This window comes from Drosophila subpulchrella, chromosome 3L, assembly GCF_014743375.2.
Source record: "Drosophila subpulchrella strain 33 F10 #4 breed RU33 chromosome 3L, RU_Dsub_v1.1 Primary Assembly, whole genome shotgun sequence".
NCBI classification, from domain to species: domain Eukaryota; kingdom Metazoa; phylum Arthropoda; class Insecta; order Diptera; family Drosophilidae; genus Drosophila; species Drosophila subpulchrella.
Window position 1 is genome coordinate 27,480,843 of NC_050612.1, and position 18,010 is coordinate 27,498,852.

Here is an 18,010-nt window from a genome sequence, read left to right on the forward strand (position 1 = left end):
GCAACAAAACAGCAGCAGCAGCGACGACCACAAAAAGTGTTTAGTTGACGTCATTTGTCCTTGAATTCGTATATTTGCCGCAAACCCAAAGCGAAATTCGCAAAATTCAATGCACTCGCCAACTAAACAAAAAAAACAGCAGATAAGATGACGAAAAATAAATAAAAAACGAAGTGAGAAGCGGAAAAGGGAAGCCGCTTTATATGAAATTTGCATTAAAATTGCAAGTGAATGTATTCACAATTATAATGTTAAGGAAAGACCAAAAAGATAATCGATAAACTGTACAATTTAAGAATATAAACGAAGTTTTTTTCTTAAATCAAATCATTTTAAATTCAAATTAAACCGCCAAAACCGCCAGTGCTGTAAAAGTTCAAAGACCCAGTGTTGTTAAGTTATGGTTTAGTAAGGACACAGCCCATCCAGGGCTGCGGTCTTAGCGATGACATCCACCCTTACTTAGTTTTGTAAAATACCAAAATTAGTAAGACCAGGTATTCAAACTTTCTTAAAGTTTAAATAACCGTTGCATTTTTCCCATAGCCCGTCCACGTTCACACTGCGAAGCACAAACCAAATAAAAAAAATAAACACGCGCAGTTTTTAATAATTTTTTACTGAACAGTTTTTTGATGCGGAGTCGGTTTGTTGGGGCGAGCAAAAGAGGTGAACGCCAGGTGGGTTTTCAGAGCCGATGGCAATTGGAATTACTGCCACTACTCCGCGTCCGCTGCTCCTCGTCTTCCTCTTCAGTTCTCTCCACTTCTCCGTTTCTTGGCCTGTTTTTTCATTTTTCTTATTTTTTTTTTTGCATAAGTTTAGGGTCCACTGCAAACTGTGAACCAATTACGGAGCGCATGATTGCTGGGCCGCCGAACGGAAAGCGGAAAGTCTGCCTTATCGGCTCTCATTTATCACCTGCCCTTTGAACCCGTTCGAACCATAACCAGAAACTGAAACTGAACCAGAACACAAACCCAAACCCAATTCCGGATCGCGATCCGGCCCTGAAATCTTCACGTCTGTTTGCTTATAGCTTTGATATGCTAATCTCCAGGGCCCACGCGTATCTGAAGTTGACAGTCGCTAGTCGCTGGTCGGGCATTCAGTAGTCAGTAGTCAGTATAGTCCGTAGCCAGTTTCGTAATTAACTTAACCCGTGTGCTTGTACGACTTCTTCCCGCAGAAAAGCGACGTAAATCGATAACACAACACCACCGCCACCGCCACCCACAACACCGCCCACACACCGTATAAACACCACACAACAAATCACAATGGGTCAGACTCTTTCGGAACCGGTGACCGCCAAGGAGTCCTCCTACTGCCAGAACGCTGCCTTCCGCGTGGGCTCCAGCTGCATGCAGGGCTGGCGCATCAACATGGAGGACTCGCACACCCACATCCTGTCCCTGCCGGACGATCCGGGAGCGGCCTTCTTCGCCGTATACGATGGCCATGGAGGGGCCACGGTGGCCCAGTATGCCGGCAAGCACCTGCACAAGTTCGTGCTCAAGCGACCGGAGTACAACGACAACATCGAACAGGCGCTGCAGCAGGTGAGTCACGGGAGAATCACCTCCAGATGGCGTGAGATGCGACATCCAAAGATCTTTAATGAAAGTTGAAAAGCTTAATGTACCTAGAGTTGTAGTAACCCTCCTTACATCGATTAGGTACAAGTAACACCCCCTAAACATCGGTATATTTCAGTAACCTTTCCTAACTTGGATATATCAAAAGAGTTGTCGATAAAGCCAATAAGGATTGATATCTTTTTAGATGTATTTTTATGGGCTTCCCTTATAAAGTTGCTGTTCCGATTACTACAAAGAAATATTTCTTAATATTATAAATCCATATTTATTGATATTTGATAAAAGTTATCTGTTCGTAGCGACATCAAGGCATTTACCTCGTTCCTTGTTCCCATATCAACTCCTTCTTACTCATCTGCAATACTTTTGCGTCACTTAGATTTATAGACAACCAACTAAAGATAAGTGATGGAGGAAAAAAAGCTTTATAATACCTCTATCCACACCTGGGTACTTTTTCTTACCTTTTTATCTTTCTTAGGTTTCAAATATCATATACCTATAATGTATTACAAAAAAATTGAATGCCTTTCCTAGGACTATTCAGTGTTATAAAAAAAGTTTCATAATGTGAATAACCTTAGAATTTAAAAACTATTTAAATTTTTAGGGTACATCTCGCCTAGGTACATTTTAAGCCCAACTAGAAACCTGATTTCTCATCTCAGAATTACACATTACTCACAACCTCTGATGCAATTGCAGGGCTTTCTGGACATAGACTACGAAATGCTACACAATGAGTCATGGGGCGACCAGATGGCCGGCTCCACGGCCGTTGTAGTCCTGGTGAAAGACAACAAGCTGTACTGCGCGAATGCCGGGGACTCGCGGGCCATTGCCTGCGTGAACGGACAGCTGGAGATCCTGTCGCTCGACCACAAGCCCAACAACGAGGCGGAGACCAAGCGGATCATCGATGGCGGCGGCTGGGTGGAGTTCAATCGGGTCAACGGCAACCTGGCACTTTCCCGGGCACTCGGCGACTTTGTCTTCAAGCGGTCGAACAAAAAGCCGGAAGATCAAATCGTCACAGGTGAGAATCACCGCATCCATTGTTCTTATTGCCCATTATCACCTTGTTGTTTCTTGTTCTCCGTGCGTCTGTATAGCATACCCGGACGTGGAGACGCGCAAGATCATGGAGGATTGGGAATTCATCGTGCTGGCCTGCGATGGCATTTGGGATGTGATGACCAATGCGGAAGTGCTCGAGTTCTGTCGCACGCGCATCGGCATGGGCATGTATCCGGAGGAAATCTGCGAGGAGCTGATGAACCACTGCCTGGCGCCCGACTGCCAAATGGGCGGTCTCGGCGGCGACAATATGACCGTGGTGTTGGTCTGCCTGCTCCACGACCGTCCCTACAGCGATCTGATATCCCGCTGCCGGAACAGCAACCAGGTGGCCAATGACCATGATCTAACCGGCAAGGCGGCGAAGGATGAAGCCGCCGAGGCAGAAGCAGAAACCGATACGGAAACGGAAACACAGTCCAAGCCCTGCCAGAAGCAACCCAATTCCGGTCCCACGGACGACGAGAAGAAGCTGGAGAAAGAGTCACAGGATGCGCTGCTGGCAGCGGCCGAAATGCAGCTGAACTATATCTACTAGTGCGCCTTACGATTAATTAATTAGGGTTACTCCAATACCGCTTAGGTCAACTCTTTATACTTAACAACGCAAGTGTTCTTGGTTAAGTTTTATATAAACACAACACACACTCGTATACCACACACAGTCCTTACCAAAATGTTTGCTCCGATTAATAATACTTGTTTTAATTGTAACCACCACGATGCGTGTATATACATATATGCCTTGTCTAACTATATAATTATATGATTTACTATGTTTTGTGATGCCCAAGCAAAATGGATAAAAAGAATTGTATTACTCGATTAGTATTTATGTACCTAAATATACTTGTCAAAGTTGTTTGGGATCGATCTTTAAGAAGGGAGCGAAGAGTTTCAAAATTATAAATAAAGAAAATGTTTTGTAGTGCCCAAGAAAGTTGGATTTTTTACTGGCGACCATTTAAAATATGAATTTGAAAACAGAATATTTAGGAATATAATGTGTAGCCCAAAATGTATAACTTAAAATTATGAAAAAAACGGGAGATTTTAAAAAGCATTTGTTAGTCATTTTAGAAATTTCTGATATGAAATTGTTTGAAAACATTAACTTTGCGTTGGGTTTAAACAGGATATTCGATAAGGTTGTTGTTCCTCTCTTGTGCTAGACTCCTAAAATATTTTATGAAAATTATAAATATTACTTATCTGAAATTTTGAAAAATGCCCTTGGAAAAAACGTTGGCATTAGTGTATATTATCGTGAGGCGATTAGTTTATAGGGGATGGAATTAATTTAGAAGAATAAAGATTCTCCATTTTATAAAGAAATTCACCAATTCTGTTCGCCCACAGTAGTACAGTAAAATAAAAAAAAGGGTCAGTATGGGTGTTCGAGTGGGGTAGTGATCATGAAAAGTTCCGCCCGCATTTTGTTTTTAACTCGCAAGTATAAATTTTATTTAAACTTTTCGCTATTAAGTCGTTACGAGTACAGGTTTCCGCCTCCTCATCATCATCATCACCATCGTCTGGTTTTTACGTACAAATTGTTCAGGCTTAACTATCCTATTATAGAGACAAAATGAATTACGCTTTCAATTTTTTTTTGGTTGTTTCTCAGTGTTTGTATTTTTTTTTTCGTTTTGTTTTATTATAATATTTTTATTTATATGTATGCCATCATATTACACATTCAATTATGTATAACTGCTGTTGGTTTCGCTTTCGCTTGCTGCATAGAGGGATATTGTATTTTTTTATAGTTAGTTTATAGTTTAAATCATATGCAATTTTATAAACTTCTTGTTACTTTACAGTTATCAATTTCGGTACAATTACAAATTGATTATATATATATTTATATATGTATGCATGTTCTTCTCGTTTTTTAATATTACATATTTTCATTTTTGTTTTTTAACAGACAGGTTGTTCTTGTTGTGTTTTTGTTGTTGTTTTTAGTGATAACAATGTGCGTAAGCATTTTTTGTTTAGCGTTGTTTGTTGTTTATGGTAGTAGTAAAAATAAGGGAGTAAATTCAACCCAAGGCAAATGAAAGAAACAACTCAAGATCTCTGACCGTCGAGAAAAGTTTGGGAATCATAGCGAACGCAAAAATATATGGGAAATGGCAGTGCCAAAGAGAATGATTGAATGAAATCAAGAGGCGAATGCCCTCAACAATGTATAGCCTAGGGTATGTACAGTGGACTTGCGGAGGGGGCATTCCATTAAATTAAATAATACGAAATATTTGGATGGTGTGTAAACAAAAACTAAACGATATTCTAAGCGGTGTGTGTGTGTGATTCGGTGTGATTTTGAGTGTTTTTCTTTTTTTGGTGTGGTGTGGGGACAGGAGGTTTAATGGGATGGATGGTATGATGGTGTGGTGGCAATGTGGGGAATACATAGCTCTATGGGCGTGGCATGTCTGCTGAACTTGCAATAGTATTATTTTGTAAATATAACAAGGTGTCATATGCGCTGCTTAAGTATACAAAAATAAATAACTTAAGAACTGAGGTTTACAATGTAACAATTTAATTTAATTTATTGTATTCCTTAAAATTATTCAACATCAACAATGTTCCTTTACTTTCCCTATACCCTATACTCTCTTCTCTATCTCTCGCCACGGTTCTCGTCTCTCGATCTCAGCGTCTGGATGGACAGCGTGGTCAAGTGTCCAAGTGTCGACTGTCTCATGGTCGAGTGGGCGTTGCAATCTCGATTGGCATTGGCGGCCAACCCCCGTTCCGTTTATTTGTTTTTGTTTTTTTTGTCGCACACAATTGATGATTTGTCAATTGCATAATATCACATCTCATTGTACGGAATTTTGGAGCCGCCGCCCATCGATCGATCGATCCGTTAGCTCCACTCTGGCCACCTCCTGGTCTCCTGTCCCTCATCTCATCCATTGATTCACCTAAAGCACAGTCCGCAGTCCCAGTCGCAGTCCGCCCTATTGAGGTTCAACTGTACAGTGTGTGTTGTGTGTTGTGTGTTGTTTAGTGTGTAGTGTGTGATTTTGTATTTCGCTTGTGTTGGCAGCCGACAGTGAGTGATGAGCACAACAAAATCATTTGAGAACTTTCCAAAGAAATGTGTGTGAGTGTTGGGGTTAGTCGGATTATAGTTTGGGTCTTTCTTCAATTTGGAGGGGGAAGATACAAACTATAAACTATGAATTATTTAAAGATACATTTTGTGTGGCGGTTACACGACGAAACACTGAGCAAGGTATACTATCTGTGTGGTGACCACCATCTCCATCGAACCAGCTATCCGTATCCTGGATGAGCGATTGAATGGCTTGAAATAATGATTGATTGCTGTTTATGTCCTAGAGGCAGTTGTATGTTGTGTCGTGTTGTGTTGAGTGTGCTTGGATGCGATGCGTTTCGATGGGCGGATGGGGGTCACTTTGGTTCTTGGCTCAGTGGTCGGTCTGTACCCAGCTCGTATGTTACATATTAGTTAGTATAGGCACTTAGCATATTCGATTGTTTTCATAGAAACAAAATATATGTGTATATATTGGTTTTTCAGTTTAGTTTTCTTTTTTTTCCTTATATTTTCAATTTCATTTTGGTTGGAAGTCTTGCGTTTAGAGTTCATTTTCATTTTTCTCCTTCGTTTTGTTTTGATTTTGGATGAAAGTATTAGTACTTTTTCTTTTGGAAAAACATTGTTCGGTTTGTTCACAGTGGGTTCATAAGCATGTAATTAAAGAGAAGAAAAATAATAAGCGGGTTTCCTTCGTTTGAGTTGTGGTTAAGTTATGAATGGAAAAATGAAAATGATTGGTTACGTTTTGGTTTTTTTGGAAGTGAAAGGGCGGAGCCGTTTTGTTCTCAAATAAAGGAAAACCTAACAGAAGAAATAATGTTGTTAAGTTACGAGTGAATATCCATATATGCATACCTAAACTTAGTTCTTATGCCTAGAATAGTTTGTAGATATCGTGTGTACGCTCTTAAGACTACTGATTATTTTTCTTTTCTCCCTTGCCAATTGTTTTTATGCTTCAGGATCAATTTACATGCTTCTTAAATTTGAATAAATTAAGACTCCATAAATCAATTTGTGCGTAAAGTGTGAACAATTAAAAGGGAAAATCATATTTAAAATGTATTCGCAATCCTACGCAAAGGTACATCTAGGATGAGCATCAATAATTTGGGGGGAGGCGAGGATGAAGCAGCATCTTTTCAAATTGAGAGACAGTAAAACATAGGTAAAGAATTCGTTTTAAATGCCTATTTTGTGTTGTCCTAAACCTCATTGAATTTCATGTGTGTGTTTTAGTTTATGGCACCTTTTGTATAGAGTCCTAAGTCGTAAATATAACATTAGATAGTGTTTGTCTTATGAGCTGATCTGAGCTGTGTCCACCTACGCTTTGTAAGGATAAAGTTTAGTATTTAGCAATGCACTAACTTCTTAATTCATTTCATTTTCGTTCTTTGTTTGTTGAAATAGACGTGTGAAACCATCAAACTGAGAAAATTGCTTTCATGTGGAAACAAATGCAATTTTAAAATGTAAGTCCTTCCCACGATATACGATATAAGTATAAAAATGAGGGGTATACACGAGTCGGTGTCTGGGGGGAGGAAGTTAAGTTTGTCTAGGCGTATTCAGGTGTGTCTGTGTAAAGGATCCCTTAAGTCGTCGTGAACTAAGTACGAGAATCCCATAATCAAGTTGTATAAAAAATAACGACTTGCTCAAACAAGATCATCCGTTAAAATGTTACAATGATTCAAAACAATCGTATATATTATATATAATATATATCTAAATAATAGAAGTAACCCTAACCTGTGGGACTAGCGGAGACATAGCTATGTACGCTACGTACTCGTATCTGTGTACTTCTGTTTTGGCTATAAACATTATGTTTTGATGTGTAAGCAAAAATGAAAATGATGAAATATTAAACGTAGATAATGGTAACGTAAAATCAACGTGTGATTCATGAGTTCATCAGTTATTTATCAATAAAACCTAATATTTCCTTCTCCCTTCCTCTGCTTGGCTTAGCTTGCTTTAGTTTTGTTTTGTCGTTCGATGCTAGTTGGCTAACTAGGCTCAAACCTCTTAGACTTATTCACTCGGCATCGTTATTGATAATCGTAATGATAGCTTAGGCATATTCATCTCTTGTCTCTTCTCCTCTGTCTGCTCCTTCGTGCGGCTCTAAACTAAGTGTTTACCCATCGAGTGTAGGTAACATTAGCTTAGGTAGATTAACATTAACTGATAACTGATTAAATATAGCTGGAGAAAAGGTATGCACCATTCATTCTTCGTCTTTGCCTACTAATATGATAACTGGTCCAAGCGTCGCCGGCTGCTCCTTCTGTCCTTACTCTGCTCTCGTTTCCGCGTCCCTCGAGCAGCGGCAACTACTGCAAGATGGAAGTTATAGGGTAAGCGTCTCATTAAGTAAGACCACAACTCACCTTTCGTATGCCTCCTTAGTTAGCTTGTAAATATCTATAGCACTTATAGGTATAACAAAAAGGTTTGCTCATATTTACACATGGAATTTCATATATATACAGTCGGATGCATCCTCGGAGGCATCCTGCAAAGGTATCTCACAGTTGCCTCGCTTTGGCAACGCGGTTCTCCTCTCCTTTCCTCTCCCCTTCCCTTCCCTTAAGAGTTGTTGGCCCTGGACTTGCGGTTGCCGCCAGTCCCTGAGCCGACATTGGCATTAGTATTGTGCTCTGTTGCAGAGCCATAATGTTGCTGCTGGTGTTGCTGTTTCTCCTTGCTCAGTTGGCGAACGGAGGCATTGGGACGATTATCTGTGGAGAGCAATGAGTTGATTAATAAGCCATCCAAAATGAGGTAAAACAATCCCGATCTGGTTTAGTTATCTTGACAAATCACTTGAAAAATGGTATGCAACTTACCTTTCTCTTTGGCCGAGACCACGACAGTAATGCTGCCTTGGGTGGTGTTGGTGGCCGGAATACCACCGCTCGCTTTGCCGGACAGCACAGCTGGGGATGCGCCACCTACGGCACGCTTCTCGGTCGAAACTGTGGCCAGGCCACTCTTCTCAACGGCTGCCACCACGGCGGCGGGATCACCAAAGACTAGGTCCATCTTATGGCTGCCGGTGGGCGACAGGGTGCCGGTGGAACCCCCGGAGCCAGTTTCCTTGCTGTCAGAGGCGGCCGCAGCCTTGTGGTGCTGGGCCACCTGGGCATAGCTCAGTTTGCTGGCAGTGGCGGCAGCCGAGAGGTTCTCTGTCGACGTGGACGTGGCCACGCTCTTGTGCTTGCTGGCACCTTTTTCCAGCAGATTGGCCTCTTTCTTGGCATGCAGGGCGGCCACCGAGGGCGGCTTCTTGTGCTGGCCGAGGCTGCACTCGGCCAGACTGGTAGTCAGACCACCCTCCATCACGCTACAGGCGCCAGCGCCCGCGGCCAGGGCAGCGGAATACTCGGTGTGGCCAGCCAGCGGCGGCAATTGTTGCTGCTGCTGGACATAGCCTTCGACCAGTCGCTGCTGCGACGGCTGCTTTGGATGCAGTTCATCCTCAGTCTTGTTTAATTTGTCCAGCTGCTGCTGGTGCTGCTGGGCTCCGGCTGCCTCCTCCTTGCTGCTGGCATTGATATTTGGTGTTTGACACTTTATCACATGGATCGAATTGTTGTTACTGGAGCTCTGCTTAGTAACGTTCTTAGTATTGTTGCTCTCCTGAAGCTGGAGCCCGTACTCAGCACCCAAGGCAGGCGTGGGGCTAACAGGTGGATTACGCTGCTGTTGCTGCTGCTGATAGTTGTGGGCCAAATGCGGCTGGTTCTGGCCCTGTTGGTGCCGGTTGTCTTTACGGGCCTTGCCCTTTCCTCCAGCGCCACCACCAGTGCGCACCACATCAGACAAGCGGTTCTCCGCCCAGTTGTTGGCGGAGGAACTGTTGGCTATGTGGATATTACTGCTCTCTATTCCCTGTTGATTGCTTGAGCGCTGCTCCTCGCCTCCGGCGCTTTCCACGCTGCTGTTCAGCACCTGGTGCTGATGCAGCTGTTGTTGCTGCTGGTGCAGAGCCTGCTTCTGGCCGAGACCCGACGACGATGCGGACAAGGTGGTAGTGTTATGCAGGGAGGCGCCACCAGTAGCCTGAGGTGTATGTGGTGCGGTGGCTGACGTGGCTGGCAGTGGTGGAAAGGCGGCATCCTCCAAATCAAATTGCGGCGGCTGCACTGGGGCCGGCGGCTGCTGTTGTTGCTGCTGCTGCTGTTGTTGCTGCTGCTGCTGTTGATGCTGATGCTGGTGGCCCTGATAGCCCAAGGAGCTGTGGTGAATACCGCGCTCGTTGCTTCCGCCGGACAGACTGTTGCTGCCCGATCCGCCGCCGGATCCGCCACCACCCGAACCGCCACTGCTGACGCCCAAGCCGCCGCTGTTGCCAACATTGCTGCCAATCGAATTGTGGTGGTGATGGTGGTGATAGTGATGGCCCGAGCCCTGCTGTCCAGTGCCGGAGGTCATGTGGTGCTGCTGCTGCTGCGAGGACAGCGCGTTGTGGTGATGGTGGTGGTGCGCGCCACTGGCCATCGACGAATGCTGGGCGTGGTAGTGCGGGTTGTAGTTATTGCCCTTGTAGTTGCCACGGTGCTGGGGCGGTGGGACGTCGTGGATGGTATTGTAGTGGCTCTGGCGCTCTCCGCCGCGATGGGAGGCTCCGCCGCCATCGGTTCCGCCACCTGACTGTACATTGCTGCCAGAGGAAGTTGTCATCAGGTGCTGTTGCTGATGTGGGTTTGAGGGTGAGCTGCCGTAGAGCTGAAATAAAATAGAACGGTAAAAAGGGTTAATATAAATCACACTAAAAATCTTGCGTAAGCCACATATTATACGTTCAGCAACTTGGTCTTTAAAATTACGTTAAATTTGAATTCCAATCGAAGGAATTTGCCAATTCTCAAGTTGTTTATGCTATATATTCTATGCAGATTACTTACCCCAACTCGCCCGCCTGGGGAATAGTTGAGTCCGCCCTCCTCATCACGCCGACGACGACGCGGGCGATTCTGCCATTGCAGTGGCTCCTTACTAATCGAAGTGGCCAGCGATGAGGAGGAGCTGGCAGACATGTTGCTGCTGCGATTCACCTGCTGCATGGCGTGAGAGCCATGCTCAACGCCGTCCCCCGCTTCCTGCAGCTCCTGCACCTGCACTTGCTGAAGTGCTACCTGTTGCGGCTGCTGAGGCTGCTGCTGCTGCTGCTGTGGCTGCGTCTGTTGAACCACAAGGTGGTGCTGATGCTGGCCGGGCTGCGGTTGAGCCGGAGCAGTGGAGACATAGGTAACTTGCGGAGCGCTGGCAGCGCTGGAGGAAGCCAATTGATAGTGCTGCTGTTGGGATTGTCCCTGTTGCTGCTGTTGCTGCTGCTGAGCCTGAAGATGGTGGCTGTGGGCGGGCAGTGCCTGCACCTGGGTGGTATAGTGATGATGGGTGGTCACACCACCGCCATAGCTCTTGTCAAGGCTCTTCTGCATGCCACCTGTGTTGGAGAACCATTAATTAATAGGTTTATCTCAAAAGTGGCCTTTAGAAACTCACCCTTCCAGTTGCTCTTGATGGGATAGTGACGAGTGGAGCTGTTCACCTGCACCGCGGCCTGTTGCTGCTGAGCTGAGCTCGTTGGCTGCTGCTGAATCTGCTGGAGCACTTGCTGCGGCTGCTGCTGCTGCAAGGGGGCCTGCTGCAGTGGATCCTGCACAATGTTGGCCGGCACCACGCTGACCATTCCGCCTGGAATGGCGCCAGTTATCTGGATGGGCACAATGCTACCTCCCTGGATGTGCGAGGCAGTTTGTGTGTTCCGCGGTGGTTTGCCCCTCGACTCGCCGCGTGGTCCCGAATTGGCACCGCCCACGCTGTTGGGATTGCCGCGGTGATTGTTATTGTAGCGCCCACCGCCCTGCGGCTTGGACGTGACCATCGTTTGTGCAGTGGGTGGCGGAGCTTGAGCGAAACCGGCTGCCACAGCCTGCGGAGCCAGGGGATTAGTGGTAAATATGTTACCTCCGATCTCGTAGAAGTTTTGGCATTGGGCGGTAGTGGCTGCCACAGTGCCAGGCGGCCAGGGTCCAGCCACCAAGCCGGGGTAGAATTGATTCTGAGGAATCGGCTGTAAAAGAGATTTAAGATTTAAGTAAGAAATGTGTATGTACCAACTGTTGCTTAGTCACTAGTTTTAGTTTTTAATTTGATTTAAAAAAAGCGTGTTTAAATTTCATATTGGAATAATATTACTGATAATTAAGGAAATTAACGTTTATAGTATTAGTCATGGGAATCATTTCGACTTAGGTTTCGATGACTTTGCGAACAATCAAGATCTTAAATTCCAATCGGAAAGATAAGTATTCGACCCATTAGAACGTCGATTTAACAAGTTAAATAAGCAACAAGATAAGAACAAGTAGATTATAAATCAATATATATCCCATTCAGCTATGAAAGGTATGACTCAATGAAAATACTCACAATCAGTACAGGATTGCTGTACGGAACTGAGGCGGGAGCCGCGAGGGCCGCTCCATTGGTGTACAGATAGCGTGGCTGCTGGGCAGCCGCATAGCCTACTGTTGGAGCACCTGCACCGGATGGATCAAAGACGTTGGCAGTCGGAGGCGAAGTAAGACGAAAGCCGTTCATCTTATTTGGTACAGCTTGTATCCGATTGATGAACGACTTGGGCTTGATGCGGGCCATGATCGGCTTGCCTTGGAACTCCTTGACCTCCTCGCGCAGGTACTTGAATGCCTTCTGCGCATCATCATCCGACTCGAAGGTAATGTACCACGAGTTGTTGGCGACGAATTCGCAGGAGATCGGGCGGGGACAGCTCTCATTGCTGAACAGTGCCTGCAAAGCGAACAAAATCCAATTAGTATTTGGGCTGGTTCGGGAATTCCTGAGGAGTGAGGAATGAGGAGTCACCCACCTTGACATCATCGAGGGGCGTGTTGTTCGATATCTCGCGCAGAATGATGATGCAACGCTTGCGATTGGGACGCACGCGCAGGCCTTCTTCGTCCACCTGGACATTGGGCGATTCACGCAGCACCTCAGTGATGAGATTCATGTCATTGGTTAGTTTCCGTACCAAGTTGAATCTGGCCACGGTATAAATGGGCACATACTGGTCGCTGTCCATCTGGGAGAGCAGGTAAGTATCGTTGGCCAGGTTCTCTCTGTTTGCAAGAAAGTAAATAGGAGAGTTAGAAGAAATTCGAGTTGATTTTGCTACCGAAACCCACCTGGAGAAGTAGTACTCAAGCTGGGTGGCCAGCATTTGCTTGAGCTTGTCCAGCGGTATATTGGGATCCTCCCCGCCTGCTGCATTGTGGCTGCCCTGCTGCTGGTCGGCGGAACCATTCGCTGGCAGCTGAACGGGCACTGGGACTTGGACAGGAACCTGGACCGGCACTACAATCTGATGGGGCTGCGGATCGAGGGCAACTAAATTCGTGTTGTTGAGGGCATCTGTGGTGTAGCAGAGCACAGTGCCGTCCTGGGTCTGGGCGAGTGTGCCATTCATGATGGCGTATTCGTTGGTGTCCTGGGCCTCGCCACCTACTGCAACGGTTCCTGGTACTCCTCCTGCTGCTGTTCCTGATCCTCCAGCCGTGGCCTGTGGAGGCGCCGGCTGATGGCCGTAGGTCAGATGCTGGGCGGGATGCGGCGACTGCTGTTGCTGCTGCTGCTGCTGGTGGTGGATATGCTGCTGGAGCGTCTGCTGTTGTTGCTGCTGCTGCTGCTGTTGTTGTTGTTGTTGGTGGGCTACGTGCGTATGGGCCAAGATCTGGGCCTGGTGTGGATGCGCCTGCTGCTGCTGGGCGGGCACAATGGCTGCGGCTGCTGCTGATGCGGTGGCCACTGGAGCAACGGCAACTGGAGGAGCTACTGGAGGAGCGCCTCCTGCGGCGGCTGCGGCTGCAGCGGCTGCTGTGATCAACGGTATGTGGGCAGCTGCGGCTGCTGCGGGGGAGGCTGCAATTTGGGTGGTGGCGCCAAACAGATTGGTGGCTAGCATCGCCGTCTCGACAGGAACGTTGGTGTAGACGGGCGGCTGGATCTTGACTGCATCTCCGTTCATGTACACATATCCTCCTGCAAGTGGTTTGCACATAAGAGCTGGGCTTTCATATTACGGGTGGGCGGGTGTAAGGTGGTGGGCGGTGGGCGGTGCGCGGTGGGTGGTTATGTATGTGCGGCTGTGTATGTGTGGTGTGGTGTGGTGTGTGAGTGTGTACAAACAAGGTCAATTTTTTGTTATTGTAGACGTAACGGGAAACTTTCGTAATCGGAGGAAGCTAGACGCTGGGAAAACTCTGCCGATTTCAAGTGAATAAAAACAAAAAACAAACAAGCGAAACGCAGTGCCAGCATAAGCGAACGCACACATGTGCACAATTTGAAGCATGTGGTATATAGGGGGTGGCATATATGTAGGTATGTATGTCATAGCCACTGGTACTAGCTAGTTAACTATTTTACCAACCTAGGTAGTATTCCATGGTAACGTATGTTGCAATTATCAAGAAATTCCACACAAAGACACAGTCGGTTATTTCGCTTCTCCTTCTTTGCTTTTTCTCTTATTTTTTTAAATCTATTTTTTTTTGCTCTTTCGAGCTACACACACACTCACGCACGCGGCACACTCACACACACAGCAGGCACACACAGACACACACACACACGCGTTGCCACCCAGTCGCGAGAGTGGGAGAGAGAGAGAGAGAGAGCGAAGGAGAGGCCGAGAGAGAGTGAGCGAGAGAGAACGAGGAGGAGCTCTTCTTTCTATTTGGAAAATTTGATTTTCACTGCGATATTTTGTATTTCTTGTATTTTCCCAACTTCAGCGATTCGAATAGCGCTGAAAATCAGGCCGGGCCTCTTTTACTTGTATCGATGGATGATGGTTATTTATTTGGACTGCTGCTGCTGCTGCTTGCGACTCGAAAACACGGCTCCTGCTCCTCCGCCCCTTTTCCTGCACATTTTCTTCAACTTCTACGTTGCCTTTTCCTCGGTCTTCTTCGTCTTCTTCTGTGCTCTTCTTCTTATGCTCGCCGTTTCTTTTCTTTTTTTCGTTTTTTGTCGTTTGCAGTCTATATTTTTTTTTTCTCGCTTTTCCTTTGCTTTTTTGCACACGCAGAGAATGTGAATTGAAAATTGAAAACGACCGAGAGGCAATTGATTTTTTTTGTCGACTTTTCACACCCTACTTGCACCGCCCGCACCCGCCAGCGTTGCGCTTTTCAGTTGCCAATCGCTTGCCAAGTTGCTAAATGAATTGTTAAGGTTCTGCCTGGTTTTTTTCACCACCAACTTGTCACGCGAAAAATCCAAAAATTCGACTTCTCATCGTCATAGAAAACTTTCGCCGTTTCGATAGATCGACAAGCAGGGTTGTAAACGATTGAAAATACCAGTAATTCAAAAAACTTACTGGGATTTTCGCGAGTTTCCCGGATCCGTTTTAAAGTCGAGTAAGAATATTATGCAAGTCAGCACACGTTTTCTAGAAGTTCTTGGACAGTAATGTTAAAATGGTTGCTTGATTTTTGTCAAGAATTTGACAAATGTCAAAGTAAGCTACCGAAAAAATACCAACATGCTGGTGCCAGAATACCGATAAATACGCCAACTGCTGCAAGGTGGCAACCCTGAAACGTGCAAGAACATAATATTGCTAAGCAAATTCCAGCCCCTTTGCCCCTCTCCCCTAAGAAATGACCTGCACAATTATGTCTAAAAGCTCACTTACCTCTGGGGATGAAAGGAGTCCCGGGCTACTCCGCCTGCAAACGCCGATTTTGTGCAGCTGCAACCGCGATGGGCCACAAAACCACTTGTTAAATTTGGCCAAACGAAACACCAAGCGTTCCACGCACGAATTCTGCACCCGACGATGTGCTGGTTAATTATCGCAGAGAAATTTAATGAAGTATGTCGCGTTTGTTCTAGGACGATTTTTTTGTCGTTGGACACTCACGGAACCCTTTTTTCCCAACTAAAAGCAACACACGCAAAAAATTCGCGCTCCTATTTTTTGTGCCTGAATGATGTGACTGCACACCAACCTGTCAGAAATACCGAGAAACGTCAAAGAAATTATTGGTACTAGGTGCGAAACCTCACTAAGCGGAGACACAGTCCGCGGCGGTTTAACATAAATTCAAATTTAAAAATAACTATTTGCAATTAAGTTAATCAATACTTGTTTCAGTGTTGAATATTAAAGGAAAAAGGACAGAACTCTTTCATTTTAAATATAAATATAAATGGCCCAGTGCTTTTGAAAATATTTATACAATCTCCTTGACTTATTGCTATCTTCCTAAAATCAAAAATAACCAATTACAAAATAAATTACCAAATAAAGACAAACTAAACTCAATTTTTGTCCCATTATGCTACGACAGCGCCCGCACACATTCGTTTATTTAAATTGAACATTTAATTTTATTTATAACATTGTTCTCAGTTAATGGTCTATTGCTTCTGTATTCGTTTAAATGTTCTATCAAGAGTGTTTGAATTAATCGGAACAAAGAACTTTTGCAAGTTTTTGGGGGTGTTTGTGTAGAGCTTAAGAATGAAATAGTAGTATGAAAGTTCACACTGTATTTTTGTTCGTCCGCCTAGAAGCCGTGCACCTTGAGCTGATCCGGCTTAGCTAGTCCCACCTTCGTCAACCATTGACAGATGTTCTCACGCTGATCGCCCTGGAGCTGGAGGACCTCACCATACTCTGGGTGCTCAATTACAGTGCCATTGCAAGCGAATTCCTGTGAATGATTGGAATGAATTAGTGTTTTTGATGCAATACTGTGGAAATAAAAATCAAATCTTGAATAAAATATAAGAAAACTTTCTTTACATGGGAATGGATTAATCAATTATTTGGTTTAACAGTTGCGGCCAGACAAAATGCTTCCTTACGTCGAGAAGGTAACGTATGGATTTATTTTGCAGGTGGAATATTGAGCTGACGTACGAAAAATCAATAGATATACTATGTGTTAATGGGTATGCTTAACCATTGATCTAGCAGAACAAAATTTATCATTCTCGGATCCGATTTTGAACTATGTTAAGGACCCTATAATTGATTTGTAATTTTTGACTACGTGGTTTAAAGAAAGTTGTAATGCATCACATCTATGTGGGCTTTACAGAACGAATGCTAGTCTACTGTTTTTTACCATAGGTATTTAGCTTCTTAAAATGCTTTTCATTACTAAGGAGCCCTAAAGTTTGTTTATATTAATCTGCAAGCCAAAAAAAATATTATTGAGTTAAGCAGGTTGATGGTTACTATGCTGACCTCAAAGAAATCAATAACTGCGTGACAAATATTTACACTGCTTTTTATGATGCTGTACTTTAGGGTGAATGTCCAGATATGACTGGATTTAGCAGGTGGAAAGAGTGATTTGATTTTCTGTATCCTATCTCGCTGACCACAGCTGTATGCTTGGCACAGAGCTGCGTGCCAGGGGGATGTTGACCTGACTCATCCCATGGATAAACCCACCTTCTTGCAGGAGCGGACTATCTTCTTCAAGTCATACTCCGCGGACAGGCCCTGGACAGTGGTTAGCGTCTTGCGACCGTTCCTCTGCTGGATTCTTATGTGCACTAGCCCGTCTTGAATATCATCATCATTGCCCTTGATTGCATCAGCAAAGGGGTCTGTAAGGCAGAAGATGGAATTGATTATTGCGATTATCGGGGTATTCGATGGATGTTGGTGGGATGTAAGGCATGTAATCACACCCTCGCAGCGTGTTTTACTTTTGCCCCAGAATGCGTTTGTGTATGTATGTATGTGCGATGATGACGAGCAGGGCGGCCATCTTTATGTACATGTGTAAGAGTCGAGGAAAAGTCCCCCCATCAGACCCACCACTTACCACGAGTGTTTAAATTCTGGATGGACATACGACAATAAAAACAAACCACAGCCTAAAACAAAAACTTTTTGAAATGGTCTGTTGATATCTGAACTTTTAATTTAAAGTTTTACTGAGTGAGTTTTTTCGGAAATGTGTCTGACAAGTAGACTAGAGCTGGAAAAAAAATCGATTTCTCTTCGATACTATCGATGTTTTCTGAACAGTGGCAGCGCCCGAAACCTCCGATTGTTTAAATAATTTTTATTTACATTTTATAAAAGCTAATAAGAATTGTTAGTGGACTTAGACTTATAAAAGTGTTGTTAACTAAATTTAAATTTTAATTGAATTAAAAAAGACATGGCATAGGAACC

General features: G+C 44.7%; 3 protein-coding genes across 8 annotated transcripts; 1 reads left to right on the forward strand and 2 right to left on the reverse strand.

The window, feature by feature from the left end:
* The first annotated feature begins 541 nt into the window (after positions 1–541).
* Positions 542–3,618, forward strand: LOC119554855 (probable protein phosphatase 2C T23F11.1). Its single transcript, XM_037865935.1, has 4 exons — positions 542–680; positions 1,190–1,562; positions 2,307–2,637; positions 2,714–3,618. The coding sequence occupies exons 2-4, from the start codon at positions 1,281–1,283 to the stop codon at positions 3,214–3,216; spliced, it is 1,116 nt and encodes a 371-aa protein (XP_037721863.1). The 5' UTR covers positions 542–680; positions 1,190–1,280; the 3' UTR covers positions 3,217–3,618.
* Positions 3,619–5,212: 1,594 nt separating this feature from the next.
* LOC119555423 (la-related protein Larp4B) lies at positions 5,213–15,795 on the reverse strand. Of its 5 annotated transcripts, none has more exons than XM_037866789.1 (9): positions 15,503–15,795; positions 12,987–13,839; positions 12,671–12,920; positions 12,211–12,591; positions 11,281–11,851; positions 10,680–11,221; positions 8,619–10,500; positions 8,160–8,510; positions 5,213–8,105 (listed from the first exon to the last, which is right to left on the reverse strand). In XM_037866789.1, the coding sequence occupies exons 2-8, from the start codon at positions 13,823–13,825 to the stop codon at positions 8,359–8,361; spliced, it is 4,617 nt and encodes a 1,538-aa protein (XP_037722717.1). In that variant the 5' UTR covers positions 13,826–13,839; positions 15,503–15,795; the 3' UTR covers positions 5,213–8,105; positions 8,160–8,358. The 5 variants fall into 5 exon arrangements, with proteins under 5 accessions (XP_037722717.1, XP_037722716.1, XP_037722715.1 ...); XM_037866788.1 differs by lacking the exon at positions 15,503–15,795 and adding an exon at positions 14,636–15,129; XM_037866787.1 differs by lacking the exon at positions 15,503–15,795 and adding an exon at positions 14,231–15,129 and having other exon boundaries at positions 5,213–8,102.
* A 381-nt stretch (positions 15,796–16,176) lies between these two features.
* Positions 16,177–17,812, reverse strand: LOC119555074 (eukaryotic translation initiation factor eIF1). Of its 2 annotated transcripts, XM_037866284.1 has the most exons (4): positions 17,768–17,785; positions 17,655–17,706; positions 17,276–17,433; positions 16,177–16,526 (listed from the first exon to the last, which is right to left on the reverse strand). In XM_037866284.1, exons 2-4 carry the CDS (start codon positions 17,680–17,682, stop codon positions 16,380–16,382), a joined length of 333 nt encoding a protein of 110 aa, XP_037722212.1. In that variant the 5' UTR covers positions 17,683–17,706; positions 17,768–17,785; the 3' UTR covers positions 16,177–16,379. The 2 variants fall into 2 exon arrangements, with proteins under 2 accessions (XP_037722212.1, XP_037722211.1); XM_037866283.1 differs by having other exon boundaries at positions 17,655–17,812.
* Positions 17,813–18,010: the final 198 nt, after the last annotated feature.

Bases quoted from the DNA above. Each gene is read 5' to 3' on its own strand.
- LOC119554855 (XM_037865935.1), top strand. From the start codon at position 1,281: ATGGGTCAGACTCTTTCGGAACCGGTGACCGCCAAGGAGTCCTCCTAC. The intron at 1,563-2,306 runs GTGAGTCACGGG...ATGCAATTGCAG, and splicing joins TCGAACAGGCGCTGCAGCAG to GGCTTTCTGGACATAGACTA. The intron at 2,638-2,713 runs GTGAGAATCACC...GCGTCTGTATAG, and splicing joins GGAAGATCAAATCGTCACAG to CATACCCGGACGTGGAGACG.
- LOC119555074 (XM_037866283.1), bottom strand. From the start codon at position 17,682: ATGTCCATCCAGAATTTAAACACTCGTG. The intron at 17,434-17,654 runs GTAAGTGGTGGG...TCTGCCTTACAG, and splicing joins CCAGAATTTAAACACTCGTG to ACCCCTTTGCTGATGCAATC. The intron at 16,527-17,275 runs GTGGGTTTATCC...AATCATTCACAG, and splicing joins TAGTCCGCTCCTGCAAGAAG to GAATTCGCTTGCAATGGCAC.
- LOC119555423 (XM_037866787.1), bottom strand. The intron at 11,852-12,210 runs GTGAGTATTTTC...TCTCTTTTACAG, and splicing joins ACAGCAATCCTGTACTGATT to CCGATTCCTCAGAATCAATT. The intron at 10,501-10,679 runs GTAAGTAATCTG...ATTTTATTTCAG, and splicing joins CCCCAGGCGGGCGAGTTGGG to CTCTACGGCAGCTCACCCTC.